Raw genomic sequence first — 26,768 nt, 5'->3', positions numbered from 1 at the left:
GCATTGTGGTTTGCGGCATTTTTCTTCTGATAAAAAATCCTATGAAAATGATCCATTAAATTAAGAAGTCCCGGAAATAATCTTCTTGCCTTATTTTCTTTCGATTAGTAGATTAATCATGTGTATTATAAATTTTCCTTTTTTAAATAACAATAAAAAAAATATTTTTAAAAAATCTTTGAAGAAAGCTGTATCTTCGATAAATACATCTCCCGTATTTGTTAAACTTCACGAAGCATTGCTGCCAGCTGATTTGGTTTTTAATCAAGATAATCATCTGATTATTTCGCAGGTCGAGATCTGGTTGAATTGGGTTACGGAGGCAATGACACGAACCGTGAGATATCATATCAGTCAGGCTGTCGTCTCGTACGACGAGAAGCACCGTGACTCTTGGATTCTAGATCACCAGGCGCAGCCGGCTCTATGCGGCACGCAAATCTGGTGGACTTCGGAAGTGAATATGGCATTCGCGCGGCTCGAAGAAGGATACGAGAATGCCCTCAAGGACTACCAGAAAAAGCAGATCAGTCAGTTGAATGCGCTGATCGCGATTCTACGAGGCGAGCTGAACGAGCACGATCGGCAGAAGATCATGACCATCTGCACCATCGATGTCCACGCACGTGACGTCGTCGGGAAATTAATATCCATCAAAGCGGAGAGCTTCACCAATTTTCAATGGCAGTCGCAGTTGAAACACAGGTGATTCTAACGCGAGTTTGCTATTGTTCAATTCTTTTTGGAGAAAAATTATTAGGAATGGAATTAAGTTCAATATATACTTAAAAATTCGAGCCAAATTCAATAATCAAGAAAATAATAATCAAATTATTATTTTCTAGAATTCGAACAATACTCGTAAGAAATATTATTTCATATATTGTACTTGCGAAGTAATCGAATCTAGAAGTTATATATTCGAATCAAGTAGCTACAAGGTTCGAAATACTTTACATAAGTACTTCTATCGTAAAGAATCGAATCTTTTACAAGTAATACCTACTCGAACGTCAAGATAAAAAATCTATTTATAATACTTGCTATACAGCCACGCGCGCACTCACACACGTACACACACATATGCATTATACAGGGTAACTGAAAAAATATATATGGAGCATACCCCATCAGATTCTCTGGCCAATTTGGATTTTTCCTTAGCGAAAATGTCTAGAAAGATAATCTTTTTTCGAAAAATTCAAGGTGGGCAATTAAAATGAGACACCTTATATAAATATATATTTAGTGGAATCTATCATGTAATCATAAGTTATACTGTGTTCCCAATGTTTGCCATCATGTATCTTGGTTAGCCTTAAATTAAAATTCTATTAAAGTCAATTAATTTTATCTGAAATTAACTGAAGAATATAGTTTTAATATTTTAACTCTACAAAATTTAATTTGCGAGAAGCCCTTCTTTTTTTCAAGCATTTATAACTTGAAAATTATTGGTACCTCGACATTTTTACTGAGAAAAAATCGTCTCCAAATTGGCCAGAGAATTTGATAGTCTGCTCCATATATAAAGTATTCTTTCAGTTACACCCTGTATATACAACTTAAAATTTCTCAAAGTACTTATAAAAGATTCGAACATACTTGTGTGATCTAGGTTCGCCTATATATGGAAATACTTACTCTTGTTTTTCAAAGTACTTATAAAAAACTCGAATCTATCTCGTTCAGATTCGAGTCTACTTAAAAGTACTGTTTTTGTTCGAAATAATTATAAAGTCCGAAATTCAAACACAAATTTAAACCTACTTGTAAGATACTTAATTTTATCAATTATATATCGACAAATTAAATTGTTAATTCACCAAAAGTTCCTATTAATATCGTTCTGCATTTAAATCTATATAATCAAAAAGAGGCAGTGCTTTATAAAAATATGCTGTCTTCCATATAAAGGCTGAATATTTAGTGAGATCCTGTATATGTATATTTAAATAATATATTTAAAAATAAAATCTTTATTTCTTATCTAAAGAAGTATCTGCTTTCTGATTACCTGAATAAAAAACGCTTTTATCAGAAGCTTTATCGGAATCAGATTGAAATATATACATACTCTCCCATATCCCACTTTTTTTTAATTATCCGAAAAAAATGTAAAATTAATATTTAGAAATATCTAGAAATATCGATACTCTTGATACGATCGATTTTGTAAAAATATATATATATAAATATTATAATATATTATAATATATATATATATATATGTATATACATATATATATATATATATATAATATATAGGGGAGACTGGGGTAAAATGGTCACCTTAAGGAAAAAATACAGTTTCTATATTAATTTTGCTTTCTCTCAAACTTTGCAAAATTGAAAAGACATTTTCTTCCTCTTTTTAGTGGAATAATTACAAATTATTTATTAGTTCAAATTTTTCTACAGTCAAAAAGTTTTTATATGCCTCTATAGTGACCATTTTACCAGGGATTTTACCCAGGGACTGGGGTAAAATGGTCCCCCAAAAATATTTTTAATACAGGTAATAGTTTCGATTGAATAATTATATTTATAATTTGAATTTATGTAACAAAAATGTATTTTAAGCATTTTTTATCAAATAGTGCATTATTAACTTGATGTTGCAAAAAAATTAACAAAATATAGCACTGAAATTTTAATTGGGCTTCAACTTTGTTGTGATTTTATGCGAGAATGATTTGTAGGCATTTTTGTGCTATATCTACAACAAAAACGCAGAGTAATGCATTAAAAAATTTTTGGGACAGTGATTTCTTAAAAAGAAACAAGGACCGTTTTACCCCGACCGTTCCATTTTTATAAAAAAATGGCTACGGAAAGACTGCCATCGTGTGGACTTTCTATACTCATTAAAATATGTAGTATGAAACTACGTCTTACTAGCATAATACATAACTTGCTATAGCATAATAACTTGATATAGTATCTCTCTTAATCACAAGATTAAGACAAAACAGGAAGTTTACCTTGTATCAGATCTCTAAAAAATAGAATTTTTTTTATGTTATTGTTAAACATATCCAATCGCTTCAGCAAACATTTACATGATGGCAGGATAGAAATAGAAGTAATATAAAATTATCTACACGCCGATAACAACACTAATCGGAGAGATAAGTACAGGGTACCATTTTACCCCGGGGACCATTATAGACGGGTTTCCTTTATATATATATATATATATATATATATATATATTCGTATTGAGAATTTTTATCCCGGTGTTGATTTAATTTTCGTTCCGGTGCAGTGTATGTACACGCTAATCTCTTCGCGCAGGTGTGCGCGAGAAGAAAGGAAGATAAAGAAGAATAAATTGAAAAAGATTGTTTCTCTCGCCTCCGTAGGTGGAACGACAAATCGGAAGATTGCTTCGCCAACATTTGCGACGCCTGTTTCATATACGCTTACGAGTACCTGGGTAATGTGCCGCGGCTGGTAATTACGCCGTTGACGGACAGATGCTACATTACGTTGACGCAATCGTTGCATCTGATAATGGGCGGTGCACCGGCTGGGCCCGCAGGGACGGGAAAAACCGAGACGACCAAGGACCTCGGTAGAGCCCTCGGACAAATGGTTTATGTCTTCAACTGTTCCGAACAAATGGACTATAAAGTATAGTCTCTCCTTCCCTCTATCCTTCTCTCTCTCTTCTCTTCTCTTCTTCTTCCTACACGAAGGTACTTCTCGGGCGAGAAGTGTCCAATTCGAAAAAATTCCGGTACTTGCCGGATGTTTCTATGAAACAAACGTTCTTCGTTCCTTTACGATCGGTTATTAATACATTTTACACATTAAGTTAGGTTAGGTTAAGTACGCGTAATTCTTTTGTTACAACTGTGTCCTCTTCTGCCAAAGTGCTTTTAAGCTTTCAAGTTACGTTATGCTTAACGGAGCGTAAAATTGAGTTTTGTTATCTCCCGTGACTTTTAACTCCTCTTGCACACATTTTCCGACGTTTGTGACATTAACACACACACGCGAGTTTTTGAATATTGACTTGTATACGTATACAAAGGAAAAAAGCGCCAAGAGATTACAATATTTGGCAAGAATGTTATTTCCGGGACCTGGTCCCGGTAGGTGTGTTTGATAGTTTTCGAGATATCGATGTTTCAAAATTTTTATTTTTTTTTGAAAAAATATATTATAAGTTTCAAATTTTTGGCAAGAGGTCATTTTTATAGAGGTCTTTTCATCAAATTTTTTAATATGATAAATTTTAATTCATTTTAATTTAATTAGAAATAAGTTTGGATTAAGTTAAAATTTTTTGGGGGTGCAGAGAGGTAAAAAATCTATCAAACACACCTATAATAAAATTGAGGGATCCCGAAAATAACATTTTCTCTCAATATTTTTTCACTCAACATAAATATTTAATTTAATATCAGTTTTTTCATTAAATAAAATATAAAATCCAATTTATCTTCCTTCTCGAACTAGTATACCTTTCTTCTTCTCCTAGTCTTGCGGCAATATATATAAGGGATTAGCGCAGACTGGAGCATGGGGTTGTTTCGACGAATTCAATAGGATTTCCGTCGAAGTCTTGTCGGTCGTCGCTGTGCAAGTGAAATGCGTTCTGGATGGAGTGAGAAACCGAAAGAAGAGATTCCTGTTCTTCGGGGAAGAGCTCAACATTGTGGACACAGTTGGCATGTTTATAACGATGAATCCTGGTTACGCCGGTAGAACAGAATTACCCGAAAATTTGAAAACGCTATTCCGGTAAACGATATTCCGCGAAGAGATTATCGAGTGAGTTAATAATCGCGTTAACAAATAATTCATCGACAGACCCTGCGCTATGGTGGTGCCTGATTTTGAGCTAATCTGCGAAATCATGTTGGTGGCCGAGGGTTTCCAAGAGGCGAGATTACTAGCGAGAAAATTCATTACTCTGTATATGCTATGTCGCGAACTCTTGTCCAAGCAAGATCACTACGACTGGGGTCTGAGAGCTATCAAGTCCGTTTTGGTCGTCGCTGGAAAGTTAAAACGCGATGATAAGCAAAGGCCGGAGGAACAAGTGTTAATGAGAGCTTTAAGAGACTTTAATATGCCAAAAATCGTGACCGACGATGTGCCAGTATTCATGGGATTAATAGGTACGGAAAGAAGATAAATATCATTTAAATGGAATATGTCCAAAAACCTGTTATTGTTGAAAAATTATTCATTCCTCCGATATCTTTTTTAAAGAAGTATTGATAATAATAAGTGAATAAAAAAAATCTGTAGATAGAAAGTAGTTTGACAAAAGTTTCTCAGGTATGGGGAATGGGATCCCAGGGGTGGGATCATCAGAGTCCAATAATCAAGTTTTATTTTCTGGATTTCAAATAATATTTATAAGAAATAATATTTAATATATTGTACTTGCAAAGTAATCGAATCCAGAGTAGTTATATTCAAATTTTAGATTATGTACCTGCAAGGTTCAAAATAATACTTTACAAGTACTAACTATCGTAAAGAATTAAATCTTTCACAAATAGTATTCGAGCTCTAAGATAAAAAATCTATTTATAATACTTACTACACATTTATGCACTTCTCATCCCCCGCACTCATTCATTTACCTCTAATTTCTCATAGGTACTCGTAAAAGATTTGAACTTGATCCAAGTATCGAATATACTTGGAAGTACACATTGCTCTTGTTTTTCGAGGTACTTATAAAGTGTTTGAACTTATCTTATGCAGATTCGAGTCTACTTGAAAGTACTGTTTTTCTTTTTTTTTCAAAGTAATCATAGAAAGTTCGAAACCATGCAAACAAATTTGAACCTACTGGTAAGATACTTAATCCCATTGCTAGTTTCAAGGCAGCTTGTATAGACTTCCCGAGGCGCATTGATATATCAGTGATTACATTAAAATTTCCCTTTTATTTGTCAGGAGATTTATTTCCCGCGTTGGACGTACCGCGAAAGAGAGATCTGGATTTCGAAATGATGGTCAAATCTGCGGCTCTCGATTTAAAGCTACAACCGGAAGATGGGTTTATTTTAAAGGTACATATATATTATATGTAATATTCACCTCGAATAATTGGTGAGTACATATATAAAACGAGAGAGAGAGGGGGGAGAGAGGGGGGGGGAGAGAGAGAGAGAGATTTTCCTTCGCTCTCCGTTTCGCCTCAGGTTGTACAATTGGAGGAGTTGCTTCACGTTCGACACTCTGTCTTTATCGTCGGCCTCGCCGGGACCGGTAAGACCGAAGTCTGGAAAACGCTCAACAGAACGTACACGAAGCAAATGCGCAAACCGCATTACAACGATCTGAATCCGAAGGCGGTGACCAACGACGAGTTATTTGGTGCCATTAATCCGGCAACGAGGGAATGGAAAGACGGGTTGGGAGACAGCACACCCGTCAATTTTCACAGCCGCGCTATATGAGCTCTTATTAGGCCACACTCGATATATAATAGGCTCTCCCGCGACTTTCTACTATTCTTATTGCCACTTTTGCAGGTTGATCTCCGTGATAATGAGGGAGCAAGCCAATATGCCCAGCAATGGTCCAAAGTGGATCGTGTTCGACGGTGACATCGACCCGATGTGGATTGAATCATTGAATACCGTGATGGACGATAACAAGGTCCTGACATTGGCGAGTAATGAGAGAATTGCATTGACCAAACAAATGCGCCTTCTCTTTGAAATCGCAACTTTAAGGTAATGTCTTACTCTTAATTCTTAAACAATCTACTTCTTTTAATTTTTAATTTGTTATTATAAAAATTCAGAGTTGGGTAAGTTAATTATTCTTTTAAACTAAGTTAAGTTTAAAGTTAATGGCATATAAAATTAATTTGGTTATGTTAAAAGTTGCATGAACAAAAACCTAACTCAGTTCAAAATTGAGTTAACATTAAATTAATTTAAGTTAAATCAAAAGTTTATTTTTAAAAACAGTATTTATATTAAATTAGAATGTCATAAGTTTAAGATTTTTAAATTTAATATTTTATTTGTTAATTTTTTAAAATTTATATAAAAATATAATAATTTCGTTCTTTATATAAATAAATAACAAAATAATAAAGAAATTTGGTTTTATATATAGGAATATATTTTTTCTTTGTAACTACAATTATGAAAAAAATAAAAACTAATAATAAAAAAATTGTGAATTTATAACAAATACTTTCAATTGCTTTGAATAATATCCTAAGCAGATTATCCAAATATTTTATGTCGTATTAGACAAAAGAATAATTTTAAAAATTGAATATATGTTATGTACTTGATTATCGAAAATTGAAGCCATTCAATTAAACTTAAAGGAAAAAAATAAAATTAATTTTATTTTAATTAATTTTTTGTTTTAATTAACTGAACATTAAAATTTAACACAAATGGAAAGCGAAAATCTTTGCTTATAGTAATAATAGAATTATCTGAAATATTCCTGTTCTACTTTAGAACAGCTACGCCAGCGACAGTTTCCAGAGCAGGGATTTTATACATCAATCCACAAGATTTAGGCTGGAGCCCGTAAGCAATGAATGATATTATCGTGAAGAAAATTCTCAGATTAAAAGTTTCGAAGAATAAAATTTCAATCATCGATTACACTTTGACAAAAATTTGATTCATGCGATTAGCTTCAAATTTGATTAATCTATTTATATTGTTTGATAAGCATAGCGATTAATTTTTGGAATTATTTCAAGTCGAGAAACTTGTTGGCAGATTTATCACAAGCTGGATAGAGACGAGAGATCATTCCGAACGTGCTAATCTATCGATTCTCTTCGAAAAGTACATTCCACCCTTGCTGGAAGTGACAAAGTCAAGATTTAAGAAGATCACTCCCTTACCGGAAATATGTCATCTGCAAATGCTTTGTCACTTACTCGACTGTTTTCTGACTAAAGAAAATGTACCGCCAGACTGTCCGAAGGAATGGTAGCGTTCTTAACGAATAAAATTCTGATGATCTTTCGTGACGTAAAAACAAGTCGTAAAAAGAACTTTTGTACGTTTACATTTCGATACGATATTTCAGGTACGAATTGTATTTTGCCTTCGCTTGCATTTGGGCGTTCGGTTCCACGATGTTTAAAGATCAGCTGATAGATTGGCGAAAGGAATTTAGCAAATGGTGGCTAAATGAATTCAGAACCGTCAAGTTTCCAACGGGCGAGACCGTATTCAGTTATTTCATAGAACCAGAGACGAAAAAGTTGGTACCCTGGGCCGAGAAAGTCATCCAGTTCGAATTGGACTCGGATATTCCGCTTCAGGTTCCTCTCATTAAATTATTTCAAGACAGGGACATAAAATATACAATTACATTAACGAAATTATTGCGAATAATCATTTTTTAATTATAGAGATCGTTGCTAAATTAACAATATACAAATTACGACAATATGTTTCTGTGAGCAAAATTGAGAAACAGAATTTTATGTTTAAATTAAACGTTTTTTAAATGTATTTAACGTTTAATGCAGTCCGCCTTGGTGCCAACCGGAGAAACGGTGCGTTTGCGTTTCTTCATGGACTTGTTGATAAAGAAACGCGTTCCGGTAATGTTAATAGGTGGAGCCGGTTCTGGAAAGAGTGTCATTATGGCCGACAAATTGGCAGATTTGGCAGATAATTACAATATCGCAAACGTTCCTTTCAATTTCTACACAACATCAGGTGAATAAGAGAAACAATTCGAACAGTCTTTAGCAAATCGTGAATTTTATAGAGCCTTCATATAAATTTTCCATGTGTTTTTCGAAATCCTCAAAGTAACTTACATTATTATCATAAAAATTAAACTCTTATTTAAAAAAAAATTACACTACTACATCTATAAAAAATTAAGAAAATTACAAAATCCACATTAAAATGCTTATTTTTTTTTAATTCTTCAATGTATAAATGTATTTCGCTGTATATTTGTGAGTGTAATGTAGGTAAATAATAGTCAATTGTATCATATTACAATTGTTGTGACTCTCATTTTAATCAACGACGAATTATATTGGTTTTCGTTTTTGTTCGAGAAGATATGTTGCAGAAAATACTCGAGAAGCATTTGGAGAAGAAAGCGGGACGAAATTACGGGCCACCGGGCACGAAACTCTTGGTATATTTTATAGACGACATGAACATGCCGGAAGTGGACACTTACGGGACTGTACAACCTCATACTCTCATCAGGCAACATATGGATTACAATCATTGGTAATAACTTCGCTATATTGATTGAAATTGCTATCTAAAGCAAGTGGAAAATTGATTTTCCTTTAAGAATTAATTTAGTAACCGCGCGGAATGATTCGCTAAACGTGTGTTTTTATTATTTTTTAAATAAAAATCTCATTTTATAACTTTTATTTGAAATATATATTTATATAAAGGAAGTATGTCTAATATTGGACCTACTTTTAAAGCCTCATAATATTTATAGACAAGATTTTTTTTAGAAAATAAAAATTGAATAAATTACGTGATTTACACAGACTTCTAACTGTAATAAATATATAAACAAAACTTTTTCAATAATATCTTTTTTAATTCATTTTTTAAGTGGAAATGTAAAAAAAATGACAGTTTCCGATATTGAGCACTATGTTCCTAATAATACCTGATTCTTAATTTTTTAAAGATTATTGTTTACTTAATTATTATTAATACACAAAGAAAAAATTCAAGTAAAAAATCTTTTAGAAAAACGTCACACTCATAAAACTAGCACACAAATTTGATGAATTAGAACAAAACATGAAATAGAACATAAAATACAAATAAATTACAAAATAATACAAAATTTAAAATCATAAAAATTACATTTTTAAATTAGAAGATATATGTTTTTAAATATCAATATAGTGGGCATATGAAATATAGAATGGTTCAAAAGTTCGGAAACGATCGAATATCTCATAAACAATACATTTTAGAAAAAATGTTTCAAACAAAAGTTATAATATTTAAATATATGCAACCAACAGCAGTACGAGTTTGATGATGGTGACAAGGTCATCTTTAATTTTTTAAATGGAACTACTATATATTTTTTATATAAATCGATTCCTCGCAATATTTTGCATAAAAAGTTATAAGGGTAGAATAATCAAAAAGTGAATAATTTACCGAGATATTTTATACATTAATTTTACATAATCTTACATAAAGTAGAGAATATCTCATAAAATATTCATTTTCCGATAATCTTACCTCAATACTTTTATGCACAAAATAATGAGGATTATTTGATGTAAGGAAAACACATAACTGTTAAAAAAAAATATGTAGTTGCTAGTTGCAAATTACAATCGAGGAATTGATTTATATACAAAAATAGTAGTTCCACTTAAAATATTCAAGACAATCTCTCATCTTGGCAACGCCAAGGTCAAAGTGATAAGATTAGTATATAAATAGATATTTTTAAACCCTACAATTTTTATCTGAAGCTGATTTTTTAAATTCATTGTTTATGAAATATTCGACTGTTTCTGGACTTTTGAACCACCCTGTATAAGGCAAATATTCATGAAAGAAATGTGGCTGTCCGAACGAAAATACAAAAGTCTACAACTTAATTTTTATCAATGAAATTAAAAGACTATAACCACCTATAGATTGCACATACGTTAAGAAAAAAAATACCTTCACGTACCTTTTCATTCAAAACACCTGCCTAAATACATATATGCAAACATTTTTTTAGATAAATAAAACTGAAATAAATTACAAAAACTGACTATTTGATTCACTTCCACAACTAGATTAACATTATACTGCAGAAAGAAGAAGCAATCAAGACAGTTTTTAAAAGAGTACAGCATTTATCAGTAGAAAAATATAGTATACGATATTAGGAAGGTGTATGTACAATATTGGACTCAATTCTTTTATTTTATATATCTTTATTTATAATCAATATATTTTCTGAATTACTAATTTTATCACGCTTAAAATGTACATTTTCCTAATCGAAAAAGAACTTACAATAATGACGAAGAAATAAAGTTTTCCTTACGAATTTGTTGCAGGTACGACAGAACAAAACTAACTCTAAAGGAGATTCACAATACGCAATATGTGTCTTGTATGAATCCTACCGTAGGTAGTTTCACCATAGATCCGCGCTTGCAGAGACACTTTGCTGTGTTTGCTGTTAGGTAAAGTTATTATCCATACACCTATTCTCGATTACTTACGCGATATTACGAAAGCAAATCGCACCGTATTTGGCGTTTCCTTGCCTAGTTTTCCCCAAGTCGAGGCGCTCAAACTGATATACAGCCAGATCCTCGAGCAGCACGTGACTGATCCGCGGGAAAAGTTCCATCCGGCGGTGCTAAAGTTCACGGGTCCTCTGATAAACACCGCGTTGTATCTCCACGATAAGGTCGCCGCGACCTTCCTACCGACGGTCATCAAGTTCCATTACCTTTTCAATTTACGCGACTTAACCAACATATTTCAGGTAATAAATGAGCCTCCGCCTACCAATACGTAATTCTTTTTGCTCAAAATGTAATAATATCGTTCAGGGAATGCTGTTCGCCCGCGGTGACGTCTTACCACTTCCGAGTCACATAATCAGACTTTACGTTCATGAAGCGACGCGGGTGTATCGGGACAAATTAGTGAATTTTGACGATCAGAGAGTGTTTGATCGGCTGTTGCTCGAAGCTCTTCGGAAAAATATACCCGTACGTTTATTTAATGACTTAACCCTTCTGTCAATAATTCTTCACTTTTCCGTGTATGAATACCTGGATACCAACTGTGTTTTCGACACAATTTTTTTAAAGCTGCATCGAACATTCTTTTCCGTTATAGATTTCCAAATACAAAGGTTCTTGTATTTTGTTTTGGGCAAAGAAAAGTTCAGATACAGTTTTAATATTTAAAGTTGTTTTGGATACCGTTCCTTGACAAAAGGATTAATAAAGAGATCACGAGCAATCCTCTTAAATCTATCAACTATATTTTTATTTCGAAATGTTTGCTGCATCTGAGCTGATCACGATTGTGAGCGTGAAACACGCTTATTGGCTTATTTATACTGGATGTTTTACTTGATTGATTGACGGTTAGAATTTGAACGAGCACGAAATCGGTTTGGAGCAGCCGTTGATATACTGTCATTTCGCGGAAGGAATCGGAGAACCCAAATATGCGCCTATCAAGAATTGGACTCAGCTTGTAAAATTACTCGACGAAGCTTTGCTCAATTATAACGAACTGGTATATATTATATATTTCGATCGAATATTATCATCTTCTTTAATCCTTTACACATTTGTTTTTAATTTTCTTTAAATAAATAGAATACAATAATGTAATAATCTAACATATATAATTGTGTCGATTATATCAATCATTTTGCAAGTCATAACATGACTTTTTCTTATTTTTTTCGATTTTATAGGTATCTGCAATGAATCTAATATTATTCGAGGACGCCATACATCACGTGTGTCGTATCAATAGAATATTGGAGGCGCCGAGGGGTAATGCACTTCTTGTGGGTGTAGGTGGTAGCGGCAAACAATCCTTGTCACGACTAGCTTCTTTCGTTTCCTCATTGGAGGTAAGCGGGGCCATTTTATCGATTAGGCATCATAGCCACATTGTATACGTATTCTAGCTTCTCGAGTTTCCAGAAAAATATTCGATAGAGTAGGACAACCGACAACTAGCGATAAGATTAAGTATTTTACAAGTAGGTTCAAATTTGCATGATTTCGAACTCTAAGTACCTCGAAAAACAAAAGCTTCCAAGTACATTCAAACCTTGCTCAAGTATGTTCGAATCTTTTATAAGCATTTATGAGAAATTTACGTTGCATACAGAATATTTACTTGGAAATACTCTCGGACAAACTTCTAGAACATATTTCTCACGTCAAAATAAAAAAAAAGTTGATATATACCCATAGTAAAAAATGAGTGATTGCGAAATTAGAGTAAAACAAAGTTTATGTTAACGTCGTTATTAAATAATCATAAGCATTTAACTCATAAAAAATTATTATTCGTAAAAAATTATTATTCAAATCCTCTAAAAAATAAAACTTGATTATTGAATTCGACTCTTTTTAAGTACATATTGAACTTGATCTCTACTGATCCAATTGGTTTATCACATATAGACGACAAACAAAGGAATGTAAATATAAAAAGAGAGACGGATAACAAAAAAGAGTCTCGATCAAATTTTTGCAAATTGTTGGAAAAATTTTTAACGAGTATCTTTAAATTTTCTCTTAAAGCAGTTTGTTCGGATTTAAACTTTTATGTGTATTAAATAGGTATTTCAAGTGCAACTGCGTAAAGGTTACTCGTTAAACGAGCTAAAAGCTGACTTGGCTGTGTTGTACCTGAAGGCTGGCGTGAAGGGTTTCGGTATTACTTTCTTAATGAGCGATTCACAAGTTGCTGAGGAAAAATTCTTAGTCGTCGTGAATGATATGCTGGCGTCGGGGGAAATCGTAGAACTGTTGACCGACGATGAAGTGGATAACGTCATTAATGCCGTGCGCAACGAGGTAAAATACATCGTACAGCGCTATTTTATAATAATACAGTCAGAGTATTTTTTGTATTGAGATAAAGGGTACAGAAAGTTCGTAAAGTATTTAATCATTTCAATAATATTACACTAGTTTACAAAAAAATATTTCTTTTTTATTATTTTAAACCAGACAAGGTGTAACTTATAGATTTTTGGATGAAAACGATGCCACAAGATCAATTTTTACCAGCACGTCAGGTTTCCGAAATAATTGAGGTTCAATATGCAAAGTGGCTTTTTTTTGCGATATTTGAGATTTTTTGTGAAAAAGATTATCTGGAAATTCTGATCAAATGTCATAAATGTATTGTTCATTCCCTATAAAAAGCATTTTTTAAATTTCGATATTGTACTTTATAGTCATGTTATAGAGTTTTGCTAAGATAGCAAATGTTCCGCCTATGATGATGAAGTCATATAATTATACTCATAATTTGCAGTTTAGGGCTATCGATACACATACACAGTGTAGCTTATTGTGATAGATTCCACTAAATGTATATTTATATATAGGGCGTTTCATTTTAATTGCCCACTTTGAATTTTTTGAAATAAATTCATTTTCGAAAAAATGTTCCAGATAAAAGTTGATCTAAGGGGGGATAAATAATGGTAAAATCAATTTTGGAAAAAATATTTTTTTTCCAAAATACCTTTTTTCCTCAAGAGTATCTTCAAATGAGTAGTTCCTAGGTTTAATCTTTCATAACATGGCTAAAAAGTAAGAAACAAAAACATGCATTTTATAGAGGATGAACAATACATTCATGATATTTAATTAGACTTTCCAGATAACGTTAACCATTTTTACAAAAAAATCTTAAATATTACAAAAAGCCATTTTTTTAAAGATTAAACCTCAATTATTTTGGAAATCTGACGTGCTAGTGTTTGGTTTGCGGCATTCTTGTTTTCAGCACTCAAAAATCTATAAAAAACACTTTGTCTGGTTTAAAATAATTATGGACTGTAAACTAGTGTTACCTTAAGTGTATAAAAAATTCAAACTTTTGCTGTTTTATTCTAGCTTATATTTATTATCCGCGAGTATAAAAACCAAAAATATCTAATTTTTTTAATTATTTCGAAATAAATCGGATATTCAGATGATTTAAATACTCGAAAAAAAATCCATCAATCAATTAGTATCGCTCTTCGTGCAGGTCAAGCAAACCGGGATAATCGACACTAAAGAGAACTGCTGGAAATTCTTCATCGAACGCGTGCGAAGGCAATTGAGATGCGTCCTGTGTTTCTCACCAGTAGGGGCGACCCTACGAAAAAGGGCCAGACAGTTCCCCGCAATAGTAAATTGCACCGCGATCGACTGGTTTCAGGACTGGCCGCAAACGGCTCTAGAATCCGTGTCGGCGACGTTTTTGGAGGTATAACGCATTTTACACGCGGTTATTTCTCCCAACAACCGCAAAATTGGTTTTAACATAAATTTAAATGAGATATATATTATAATCCTAAATGAGATATAGTAGTTCCTTTCCTCGTAATATTATCATAGTTATTAAGTTAATAATGTCTAATTTTTTCTTTAGCGATATATGTAACTATGTTAGAAAAAATTTATCTTATTTTGATCAAAAATTAAAAAAAGAAAGCTTAATGTATTATTTTGGAAATATGTTAAAGATTTATAATCTGTTAATTATAATAATGTGCGAAAGTGAAATGTTATTTATATTTTTCTAAAAAAAAAAAGTTATAATTTTGCAATTTTCTAATTTATACTAGGAATTAAAGGAGTTACCGGCCGAATATCGAACTTCCGTATCGCTCTTCATGTCCTTTGTTTACACGAGCGTGAACAACGTATCCACGATATATTTGCAAAATGAACGGAGATACAACTACACGACGCCGAAATCATTTCTCGAGCAAATCTCTTTGTACTCGAAATTATTAACGGAAAAAACACACGATTTGAAGGCGATGATATCGCGCCTCAATGATGGATTGGTGAAGCTCGCATCTTGCGCCGTTGAGGTATACTTTGTTATTTCCTACTTTCTTTTCGGAATTTTTATTCAATGGATTTTAATTCTTACTTCTCTCTCCTTGCATAAAATTTTAAAATATTACATTGGATTTTATATATCATCTGAATCCAGATATGACAATGAAAAAAATCAGATATGTGCATTATTTGAAATAGATATATTTAAAATGAAAATATATAAAAGGTAACAAAATTATATAAAATATAAAATGTCTATTTTGTATTTTGCATTTAAAGTGCGTTTTCTCAAAAATTATTTTATATTTCTATTTAATTTTAGTTATCATTTACCCATTTCTTCGATTTCAAATACATTTTTCTTGCAAACTAAAAATGAATCGAGATATCAATACTCATCCTCATTCTAGCATCACTGGTTCTAATTATGAAACCTTGTAGAAGAAAAATGGATAATTTCATTTTTGAAAAAATTCTAAAAGCATGTTCCACTTCTAAAGAGCATTACAATCAAAAATCAAAATGTCGTTTTAAAAGAATAACTGAAAGTCTGTAAATAATATAGGCAAATATTTTTTGTGATATCATATGTAAATGTTTATATAATTCAATCTTTGTAATTCAAGTTTATATTAAAAGAAATAAGAATTTAAGTATACATAACAGTACAAGACATAACAGTACAAAATATAAAAAATAAGAATTTAAATACAAATTAATTTAAATTAAATATAAATATTTAAAATAATCAGTTTTTGAATTATTAAAAAAACCATTTTAAAAATGTTTATTTTTCCATTTCCTATTTTAAATGGATGTTTAAAAAGCATTTTGCATTTTCAAATGAAAAGGTTCCAACTATGTTGCATTTTCTATTTCAAATGGGTTTGGACATTTATTTTGTACATTTCTAGAAAAAATTAAAAAGTTCCTAAAAAATAATCGATTAAAATGTTTTACAACTATTCCTAATCTATTTATAATGTAGATACTTTTGTATTCAGAATAAAAATTGGATCGAAATTTTACTTTAGTTTTGTTTCAGATTAAATATTATATATATGTTTCAATCAAATCTTATTAATTTCTTTGTTATTAACTTCAATTAAAATAATAAAAAAAAAAAAAGAATTGTTAACAAAAAACTGCCCGCATCACTTACACTTGTATGTGTAGGCGTATTTGTGTGCGTGCTTTTTTTCTCTCCCCTCTTACATATATTCCCTCGTATATATAAAATACATAATGCATATATGTTACGAGCACATTAGGGGTAGCCGATTATGGCTGGCAGGCGGCGGGTGGCAAGAAGCCCTCGCTTCAGGCTCTCCTTGCGTCCATCTTCTGAGTTATCTTTTCGCGAAGTAGGTCGACAAGTTAAAGATCATTCTGACCGCTCAAGAGATCGAGTTGAAGAAAAAGAACGAGATAGCCGACAAGATATTGGCCGAAGTACGCGCGGAGAACGCGATTGTGGAGGCGGAAAAGGCTATCGGTAAGACATCAGAGAGTTAATATCGCGTATAATAATGTCGGTGGTAACGAGCGCGAAACGGGGATTTTTTTAGTGACCGAGGAAGAGGCGAAAGTGGCGGATATGAAGGAGGTGGTGTTGGAAAATCAGAGACGCTGCGACGAAGACTTGGCCCGGGCGGAGCCGGCGGTGAGGCAGGCCGAAGCTGCGCTCGATACCTTGAACAAGGTTAACGAACTCGCAATATGTATTGTAATCAAAGCGCCGAAAGAGCACCGAGTGGACACGAGTCACGCAACAGCAATTTAAAAAAAAAAAAAAGCAAAATAAAAGTTTATTGCGTTGCAATGGAAGGAAAGGATTATTTTCCGGACCCTTCAATTTGATAGGTGTATTTGATATATATTTTTTTTTACCGGGAAAAACGAATGTCGCAAATCACGATGCGCTACAGTCAGTAGTTTTCGAGATATCAAGATATCGAAAAATTTTAATTCTTTTCAAAAAATATATTGAGATTTTTAAATTTTTAACGAGAAGTATTTTCATAGAGATTTTTCATCAAATCTGCTATGTATAATAAAACTAATTTTGTTTGTGGTTTGCGACATTTTTCTTCTGATAAAAAGTCTTATGAAAATAACCTATCAAACTGAAGGGTCTCGAAAGTAACAATTTTGTCAGATGGAAAAAGCACGTTCGAAGGGTCTCGAAAGTAACAATTTTGTCAGATGGAAAAAGCACGTATGATGAAAATGATATAAAGATGAGTTTAAAATCTGACTGCTTAACACAGCTCCACCCGTATGTTTTCGCATTTAATAAGAGAACATGTGTGTGGAGGGAAGGGGGGATTCTATAAAAAATCTTACGTGATTACAGAATAACTTGACCGAGTTGAAGTCTTTCGGGACGCCGCCGGAAGCGGTGCTAATGGTCGCCCAGGCCGTGCTCATTCTATTCTCGCATGAAGGAAGAATTCCGAAAGACAGGAGTTGGAAAGTCTGCAGAGTGGTAATGGGATCTATTGACGGCTTTCTGTCGCATTTGCGTAATTACGAAAAAGAGAACATACATCCGGAGGTCGTTAAAGCGATCCAGCCATATATCAATGCCAAAGGTTGCTCATGGTTCAACTATTACAATTAGCAATGGGATTAAGATTTTTAAACAATTTTAGGCATTTCTTATGAATTAAATACTTATTTATGATTAATACTAACATACATTTTTTTCTTTATTTTAACGTGAGAAATACGCCCTAGAAGTTTGTCCAAGTATTTCGTAAACACCTTGTATATCATAGTCAGAAGCATATATAGGGGAAAGTATGCTAAATCATATCGTTAATTTGTTAAATCGTACCTCTAGTGTATTTCTTAAACAAAGTTAAAATATTTGAAGATGATAACGCTCTTGTATCGCAGCTAGCCTCACTCGAATGCAATGTTTGTTTCCTTCTCAGGCGATCCGTTGATGAATGACGTTCATAAATTTATTTTGTGTGATTTTCATGTAATATTCGACACCCCGTGCCTAAGAGCTGCGTGAAGTTGGCCCCCTCACTATTAAAATTCGAAAAATAAACACTATCATTCGTTTGGTGGTCGTTTGGTAGTGTTTGGTAGTACGTTCCGGATGATTGGTAGTCAAAGCTGTAATTAATAATACGAAAAAAGGCATGCGCACGTGAAGATAGCCCCCCCTTTTATCAAATTCGGCTTTCCAAACTGCGTATAGCATTATAATTGTAAACATTCGTTTGGTGGTCGCGTACTAACGTTTGGCAGTCCATTTCCAATGATTGGTAGTCAAAACTATAATTAATAATATTTAAAAAAGGCATACGCGCGTGAAGATAGGCCTCCCTTTTATAAAATTCGGCTTTCCAGACTGCGTATAGCATTATAATTGTAAACATTCGTTTGGTGGTCGCGTACTAACGTTTGGTAGTCCATTTCCAATGATTGGTATTCAAAACTATAATTAATAATATAAAAAAAGGCATACACGCGTGAAGATAGGCCCCCCTTTTATAAAATTCGGCTTTCCAGACTGCGTATAGCATTATAATTGTAAACATTCGTTTGGTGGTCGCGTACTAACGTTTGGTAGTCCATTTCCAATGATTGGTATTCAAAACTATAATTAATAATATAAAAAAAGGCATACGCGCGTGAAGATAGCCGCTTCTTTTATAAAATTCGGCTTTCCAGACTGCGTATAGCATCAGGACTGTAGGCATTCGTTTGGTGGTCGTGTACTAACGTTTGGTAGTCCATTTCCAATGATTGGTATTCAGAACTATAATTAATAATACGAAAAAATGACATGTACGTGTGAAATTAGCTCGATCTTTTTTGAGCTCTCAAAGACTTTCCATGTATAATCATAATTGTAATCATACATTTGGTGGTTATTTGCTGGCGTTTCTTAACGCATTTCAAACATTTTTAGTAATTAAAAATGTAATTGTCAAAAAAGAAAGTAGAATATATGATATGTGTAACCATATGCGTCTTGTAGAAATATCCTCACACATTTCATATTTAAATATAATCATTAATATTCATTTAATGATCAATTTATAATGTTTAGTAGTTAATTCTTAATAGAAAATTAAAAAATAATAAATATAAAAATTAATAATTAAATCTTATCTTATCTCATTAATAATTTTTTATTTATTATTTTTTAATTTTTTATTAAGAATTAACTACTAAACATTATAAATTGATCATTAAATGAATATTAATGATTATATTTAAATATGAAATGTGTGAGGATATTTCTACAAGACAATGGTTACACATCATATATTCTACTTTCTTTTTTGACAATTACATTTTTAATTACTAAAAATGTTTGAAATGCGTTAAGAAATGCCAGCAAATAACCACCAAATGTATGATTACAATTATGATTATACATGGAAAGTCTTTGAGAGCTCAAAAAAGATCGAGCTAATTTCACACGTACATGTCATTTTTTCGTATTATTAATTATAGTTTTGACTACCAATCATTGGAAATGGACTACCAAACACTACCAAACGACCACCAAACGAATGATAGTGTTTATTTTTCGAATTTTAATAGTGGGGGGGCCAACTTCACGCAGCTGTGCCTAAGCTATCACTTGAGAAAAATAAGCGATTAAACTTATTATTAAAGCATTTTTTCATCTTATTTAATCCTGTATAAGGAAGCGTTGAAAAGTCGGCAAAATGTTTTAAGATCATTTTTTTACTCACAAATTTGACAATGGAAGTTCGGTAAAACGTACCACTAACTTTTTCCTATATCGTACCTACTAATACGATTTACTAAAGTTATTTTTTTACTTAGACATTAGTTTCTTTCTTTATATTTAGATGGATAGCTAAAGAAAATATTATCAAATTTTATAATTATATTGAGATAATATTTATTTATAGTTTTGTATGATACAAAAAAATATTTTTGGTAATTTTTTGAAGAGAATTTATGATTATAAATATGACAATCTTATAGATATGTTTTGTTGCAGACTGAGAACTTTTGTAGAAAATGAAACTTTATTTTTGTTACAATTTTTTAGTTTTATTGTTAAAAGTACAATTTAAAAACTCATGGGTACAATTTATCAAACCGGTATTGTAAGTCGTACCAAATACTACTTTAAAACAATTTTAATTTATAATATAAAACAATAATAGATTTGTATTAATGTTTAGCGTATATCGTTGACAAAGAATCATAGTTTCAAATAAAAAAAAATTTGTTTTCTATGATAGTTTTATATTTCTTTGATAGTTTTATTACAATTTTAATATTTACCTTAGGGGGGATACGATTTAGCATACTTTCTGCTATATCTTAGCCTTTATATCTGGATCAAAAAAATGGTATGCATTTAATAAAGTATGTTACACATACATACGTGATTAGAATTCGATCCGGATTTCGTATACTCAAAATCGCAAGCGGCAGCGGGACTGTGCAGTTGGGTAAAAAACATCATGGTATTTCATTACATTAACGAGGGTGTAAAACCTCTGAGAGCCGCGCTCGCCCAGGCAAATGCCGAGTTAAGGGCCGCTATGGAGAAGTTGAATTCTTTGAGGAACCGCTTAGCGGTGAGTTTGTCCCTCGATTTATAGCGTAAACTGGTGTTATCTCTACTCGGTTTCTCATGTATCTTTATTAAAATAAGAGGGTTTTGAAATTTTCTTCGTTTACGAATGCTACAGGAGCTTCAGAAGATGCTAGACGTTCTGAGCGAAAAGATGAACGTGGCTTTAGCCGCAAAACAGAAGTGTCAGGACGAAGCGGAAGCAACCGCGTTTACTATAGATCTGGCAAATCGATTGATAAATGGCCTCGCGTCCGAGAACGTTCGTTGGGCCGAGACTGTACAAGTGTAAGTATATAGATTTTGCTATTCGTCTACTTGTAAATCAGAAAAGAGCATTGTTTGGATAAACAAAACAAAAGCGCTCTGACAAATACCGAATTAATTTTGTAAAATGCGACACTCTTGTTTATCGTACACTGACAACTGAAATCATCAAAGAAAGGATAAGAAATTATTTTCTTTCTATAATAATTAATTCCATTTACTGTATTAATTAACAAATGTATATAATTTTCATACTTATTTGAATCTAATTTTATTCATCCAATTAGTTTATTTTCAAGCATCGAGATAAAATATCAATTACACGCGTTAAACGTTATTCCTAAATACATTTGTGTGATACACCACAAAACAGGTTAAAAAAATCTGAAATTACTCTACCGGGCAACGTGTTGCTCGTCACGGCATTCATCTCTTATATGGGATGTTTTACGAGGAAATACAGAATGGATCTCATGAATTTACATTGGTTACCGTTTCTCGACAACCTGCAAGTGCCAATACCGCACACACCAGACTTGGATCCGTTGTCTTTAATGACCGACGACGCGAAGATCGCCCAGTGGAATAACAATGGTAAGTAGCACGTTTGATTTTCATTCTCTCTTATTTCATTTCATTTATTTTAATCGCGCAATTTTGAAAATCGCCATTTTACATTTTAATCTCACATATAAATATAAATAAATAAAAAATATAGAATAAACTTTTTCCTATGGAAATATATTTTTTTCCTCGATTGCCCTACATAGGTTTACCTACGGACAGGATGTCCTCTGAAAATGCGACGATACTCACGAATTCGTCCAGGTGGCCATTGATGATCGATCCGCAATTACAGGGGATCAAATGGATCAAGAATACATATGGGGACGAATTAGTGGTATTACGTTTAACTCAAAAGAATTATCTCGACAGAATCGAACACGCTATCGCGAACGGAGAGGTGGTATTACTGGAGAGTATTGGAGAAACCGTCGACGCCGTCCTAGATCCGATTCTGGGCCGGGTTTTAATAAAGAGAGGAAGGTATAATACATACGTTTTTCTTTTTTTTATCGGTAAACATGAAATATTCGGCGAAATTGATCTTACAAAACGAATGTTGACAAAGGGCCATTAAGGTGGGGGACAAAGAGGTGGATTACGATCCACGCTTCCGTCTGATCCTGCAAACGAAACTGGCGAATCCTCACTACAAGCCGGAGATGCAAGCACAGACCACGCTCATCAATTTCACGGTTACGAAGGACGGTTTGGAGGAGCAGCTATTAGGCGCCGTCGTGAAAGCGGAACGTCCGGATCTGGAGTCGAGCAAAGCCAAGCTCACGACTCAACAAAACACGTTCAAGATCACGCTAAAGGTGTTGGAAGATGATCTGTTACACAGGTACGTATAAATCTTACTTTCTATAATGTGATGAAATATCTAAAGATGGGATCAAGTTCAATGTGTACTTAAAAATCCAAGTCGAATGCAATAATCAAGTTGCATTTTTTTAGGATTCGAATAATACTCATAATACTCATAAGAAAAAAATATTTCATATATGTATAGTACTTGTGCTTAATAATCGAATTTAAAACAGTTATATTCGAATTTTAGAATACCTGCAAGGTTTGAAATAGTACTTATAAGTACTTTCTATTGTAAAGAATCAAATCTTTTACAAGTAGTACTCAAATTCTATCAATAAAATAAAAAATATATTCTCCCTCCACACATATATTCGAATCTTGAAAGTATTTTGTTTTTTTTCTAATCATAGAGTTCGGAAATTAACCTAACTTAATCTAAAACTAACCTAATCTAACCATACAAATTCGAATCTACTTGTAAGATACTTAATCCCATCGCTAGAAATATCGATTAAATTGAATTCGTTAATTTTTCGATTCAATTTTTGTGCACAATTGTTTAATGTCTTTAATTGTTTATTGAAAGTGAATCTTCGCATTCACGATTCAAGTTGAGGAAGATTTTCTCCTTTTTTATCTGTTCAAATTTTTCCGTCATCTAATTATATCAAGTACAGTCACGTCTCTCGTTCAGATTGGCAACGGCGGGACCCGACATCCTAAGCGACGTCGCTCTCGTGGAAAATCTAGAAACTACGAAGAAGACCGCGAGCGAGATCGAAGCAAAGGCGATCGAGGCGAAGGTGACCGCTACAAGGATAGATGAGGCGCGAGAGTCCTATCGGCCGGTAGCATCCAGGGCCAGCCTCCTCTACTTCATCCTTAACGATCTCAACAAGATCAACATGCTGTACCAATTTTCTCTCAAGGCGTTTAGCACGGTCTTTCAGAATGCTATTAAATTTGCGGAATCGGCCGACGCCCTCGGTAAACGCGTCGCCAGTCTGATCGACAGCGTCACGTATCTGGTTTTTACGTACACCAGTAGAGGACTATTCGAGAGCGACAAGCTCATATTTCTCTGTCAGCTGACTCTTCAGGTACTATATAATCTCGTAAATGCGATACGTATTTTTCTTGATATAAACAATAAAGACTCATTCAAAAAAAAAAATTGAAATTAATAAAACAATAAGATACAAATATGTCAATATATAGATGTAAAAAGGGTATACACCTAAAATTATTTAAAAGTTTTTTACTCACACCTTTATTCCGCGTTTAGCTTTTATTATAGCCTTTTTTATACCTATATTAAAAAATTAGAGTTTTCATAAATCTTTTTAATGACAAAAAAATATTAATTATGAAGAGATCGATTATCTTCTAAAGTGCGTACGTAATAAACGAACGTGCATGTATTTAACAAACACTGCGCTTTATAGATTCTGCTACAAACGAAGGAGATAGATCCGACCGAGGTAGATTTTCTCTTGCGATTCCCTTATTTACCGGATCAGACGAGCCCGGTGGACTTTTTGAGCAATGTCGCCTGGGGCGGCATCAAGTATTTGAGCGGAATGGAAAATTTCCGCAATCTAGATCGCGACATAGACGGGGCGGCGAAGAGATGGAAAAAATTCGTGGAATCGGAAACGCCAGAGAGAGAAAAATTTCCACAAGAATGGAAAAATAAGCCAGCCTTCCAAAGACTTTGCATAATGAGATGCGTGAGACTAGATCGAATGGTCTACGCCATACGGTACAATTTGCTCTAGACTGATTCATTCGAATAAAAATCAATATAAATGCGTGCGATTAATATATATATATATATTTTCCTCAATGTTTGCTCCCTTGCTACTCGTTTAATCTAATGATGAGATTAAGTATTTTACAAATAGATTCGAAGATTTTTTGCATGATTTCGAACTCTCTATGATTACTTCGAAAAAATAATACATTCAAACTTGGATCAAGTATGTTCGAATCTTTTATGAGTACTTATGAGAAATTTATATACGTTGTATGTATGTGCTAATCTTAAATAAGTGCAAAAATTTTAGATGATTCTTTGTCAAAAATTAAAGGGGGTCTTTCATGTAAACATATACTCCTATATTTCTCCCTGAGGAGTTTAGGCTCCTCTAAACAGGGAGATAAAAATTAAGTTTTTTCTCAAATTTTGAATAAGTTAAAAAAATATAATTTGATGAACATTTTCTACTAGTAAAAAGGATATTTATTAATATTTTTTTAATCTTCCTGTATCAATATAAGGGGATAAAATTAGTAATCTTTATTCAATTTTTATTAGAATTTTTTAATGGGCCGAAATGTAATCATTTAAAAATATGCGTTAGAAAGTTTGATTCCTTTAGAAATTTTTTCTTTTTTATTTTTCGTAATCAATAGCTTCTAAATAAAATAAAATACATTATCATGCACAGTAGGGTACTAAATAATATAGGTTTCGAGTTACGAGAAGCTGAATTTTAAAATAAAAAATCAAGCAAAACAAAATTATAGCAGATGTTGAAAAAAATGGTACAAAAACAACATAAAATTATAATAAATAAACCCAATAAATAAATTAATAAGAATCCTTTTTACTAATGAAAAATATCCATCAAATTTCATTTTTTTAACTTATCCAAAATTTGAAAAAAAAATAAAAATCTAATTTTCATCTTCCCTTTTTATTCCCTAAAGAAATGTAACTTCTCAGAGAAAGATATAGGAGTATATGTTTATAGAAAAGACCTCCTTTAATTTTCGACGAAGAATCTCCAAAAATTTTCATATTTATTTAGAATCACCTTGTATATAAGTACCTAATATAAATAATATGTATAACTGTTTTATTAGCATTAATTTTCGGGTTTGAACTGCGTAGATATTTTGTTTGATTCCGACGTTTCGTGAACATTTCATCTCACTTCATCAGGGAGGAACGAACAACCTGATATTAAGTATCATACTGAGTATCAGATTGTTCCTCCCTGATAAAGTGAGATGAAATGTTCACGAAACGTCGGAATCAAACAAAATGTCTACGCGGTTCAAACCCGAAAATCAATGCTAATGTTCATATACATACATCGCGAAAGCCTCAAATATCAAAATAACTGTTCTAGATTCGATTACTTCGCAAGTACAATATGTGGAATATTATTTCTTATGAGTATTATTCGAGTCCTAAAAAATGCTTGATTATTGGATTCGACTCGGATTTTTAAGTACAGTATTGATCTTATCCCTAGTTTAATCTTCCAACGATTTACTTAGAGGTTTCATGGAAGAGAAACTGGGTACAAAATTCATACAGTTCCGTATGCAGCCGTTCGAAAAATCATACGAAGAGACGAGCGCGAGCACGCCGGTATTTTTCATCTTGTCTCCAGGAGTCGATCCTTTAAAGGCACGTTTTCCACATCTCTAAACGTTAAAGATAATTTTAATCACATTGGCGAATACTCGGATATAAGATTCGAAATACGCATGTACTTTTTTTCCGCATACGATTTTAAGATATTTCTTTGAATATTAGTGAGACTAATATTAGTTTGAACATATAATTAAAAGAATTAATTACAATAATTAACGATGCTACATGACGTAGGACGTCGAGAAACTCGGTAGACGGCTCGGCTTTACGTTCGATGCGCAAAATTTCCACAATGTATCCTTGGGACAAGGTCAAGAGCCCGTCGCCGAAGAGACGATGGACATTTCGGCGCGCGACGGTCACTGGATTATACTTCAAAATATCCATCTGGTGCGGAACTGGTTGTCAAATTTGGAAAAGAAGATAGAACAACTCTCGGAGGAATCGCACGAGAACTATCGTCTTTATATTAGCGCAGAACCGAGCCCCGATCCCCACGAATCGATAATACCGCAGGTAAAAAAATTAAAAAATTGAAAAATTGAAAATTAAAAAATTGCCAGAAAAGTAAACTTTTTCTTTTTTTTTTTCTTGTGTGCAATTTATCG

The 26,768-nt window shown here is 32.8% G+C and overlaps 1 protein-coding gene across 1 annotated transcript in view; it reads left to right on the top strand.

Annotated features, from left to right (window-relative positions):
* The window catches only part of LOC145941468 (dynein beta chain, ciliary), a 53,464-nt gene that overhangs the window by 23,294 nt on the left and 3,402 nt on the right, over positions 1-26,768 (top strand). The window contains exons 28-59 of the mRNA XM_083047577.1: positions 293-705; positions 3,366-3,636; positions 4,490-4,752; positions 4,822-5,132; positions 5,926-6,041; positions 6,174-6,385; positions 6,507-6,710; positions 7,461-7,532; positions 7,731-7,946; positions 8,047-8,284; positions 8,495-8,687; positions 9,044-9,221; positions 11,039-11,167; positions 11,256-11,475; positions 11,543-11,704; positions 12,093-12,242; positions 12,427-12,588; positions 13,310-13,546; positions 14,736-14,957; positions 15,319-15,570; positions 16,910-17,036; positions 17,110-17,243; positions 17,898-18,135; positions 20,945-21,132; positions 21,247-21,416; positions 21,769-21,989; positions 22,166-22,442; positions 22,528-22,803; positions 23,467-23,872; positions 24,218-24,534; positions 26,061-26,193; positions 26,395-26,676. Coding sequence (XP_082903703.1) covers positions 293-705; positions 3,366-3,636; positions 4,490-4,752; positions 4,822-5,132; positions 5,926-6,041; positions 6,174-6,385; positions 6,507-6,710; positions 7,461-7,532; positions 7,731-7,946; positions 8,047-8,284; positions 8,495-8,687; positions 9,044-9,221; positions 11,039-11,167; positions 11,256-11,475; positions 11,543-11,704; positions 12,093-12,242; positions 12,427-12,588; positions 13,310-13,546; positions 14,736-14,957; positions 15,319-15,570; positions 16,910-17,036; positions 17,110-17,243; positions 17,898-18,135; positions 20,945-21,132; positions 21,247-21,416; positions 21,769-21,989; positions 22,166-22,442; positions 22,528-22,803; positions 23,467-23,872; positions 24,218-24,534; positions 26,061-26,193; positions 26,395-26,676 — 6,990 coding nt within the window. The remainder of the gene's footprint in view (positions 1-292; positions 706-3,365; positions 3,637-4,489; positions 4,753-4,821; positions 5,133-5,925; positions 6,042-6,173; positions 6,386-6,506; positions 6,711-7,460; positions 7,533-7,730; positions 7,947-8,046; positions 8,285-8,494; positions 8,688-9,043; positions 9,222-11,038; positions 11,168-11,255; positions 11,476-11,542; positions 11,705-12,092; positions 12,243-12,426; positions 12,589-13,309; positions 13,547-14,735; positions 14,958-15,318; positions 15,571-16,909; positions 17,037-17,109; positions 17,244-17,897; positions 18,136-20,944; positions 21,133-21,246; positions 21,417-21,768; positions 21,990-22,165; positions 22,443-22,527; positions 22,804-23,466; positions 23,873-24,217; positions 24,535-26,060; positions 26,194-26,394; positions 26,677-26,768) is intronic.

This window comes from Prenolepis imparis, unplaced genomic scaffold (assembly GCF_030444845.1).
Source record: "Prenolepis imparis isolate NDT839.2.m4 unplaced genomic scaffold, iyPreImpa1.0 SCAF_10, whole genome shotgun sequence".
NCBI classification, from domain to species: Eukaryota; Metazoa; Arthropoda; class Insecta; order Hymenoptera; family Formicidae; genus Prenolepis; species Prenolepis imparis.
The sequence above is the reverse complement of the archived record's forward strand: the minus strand, read 5'-3'. Positions and strand labels throughout refer to the sequence as shown.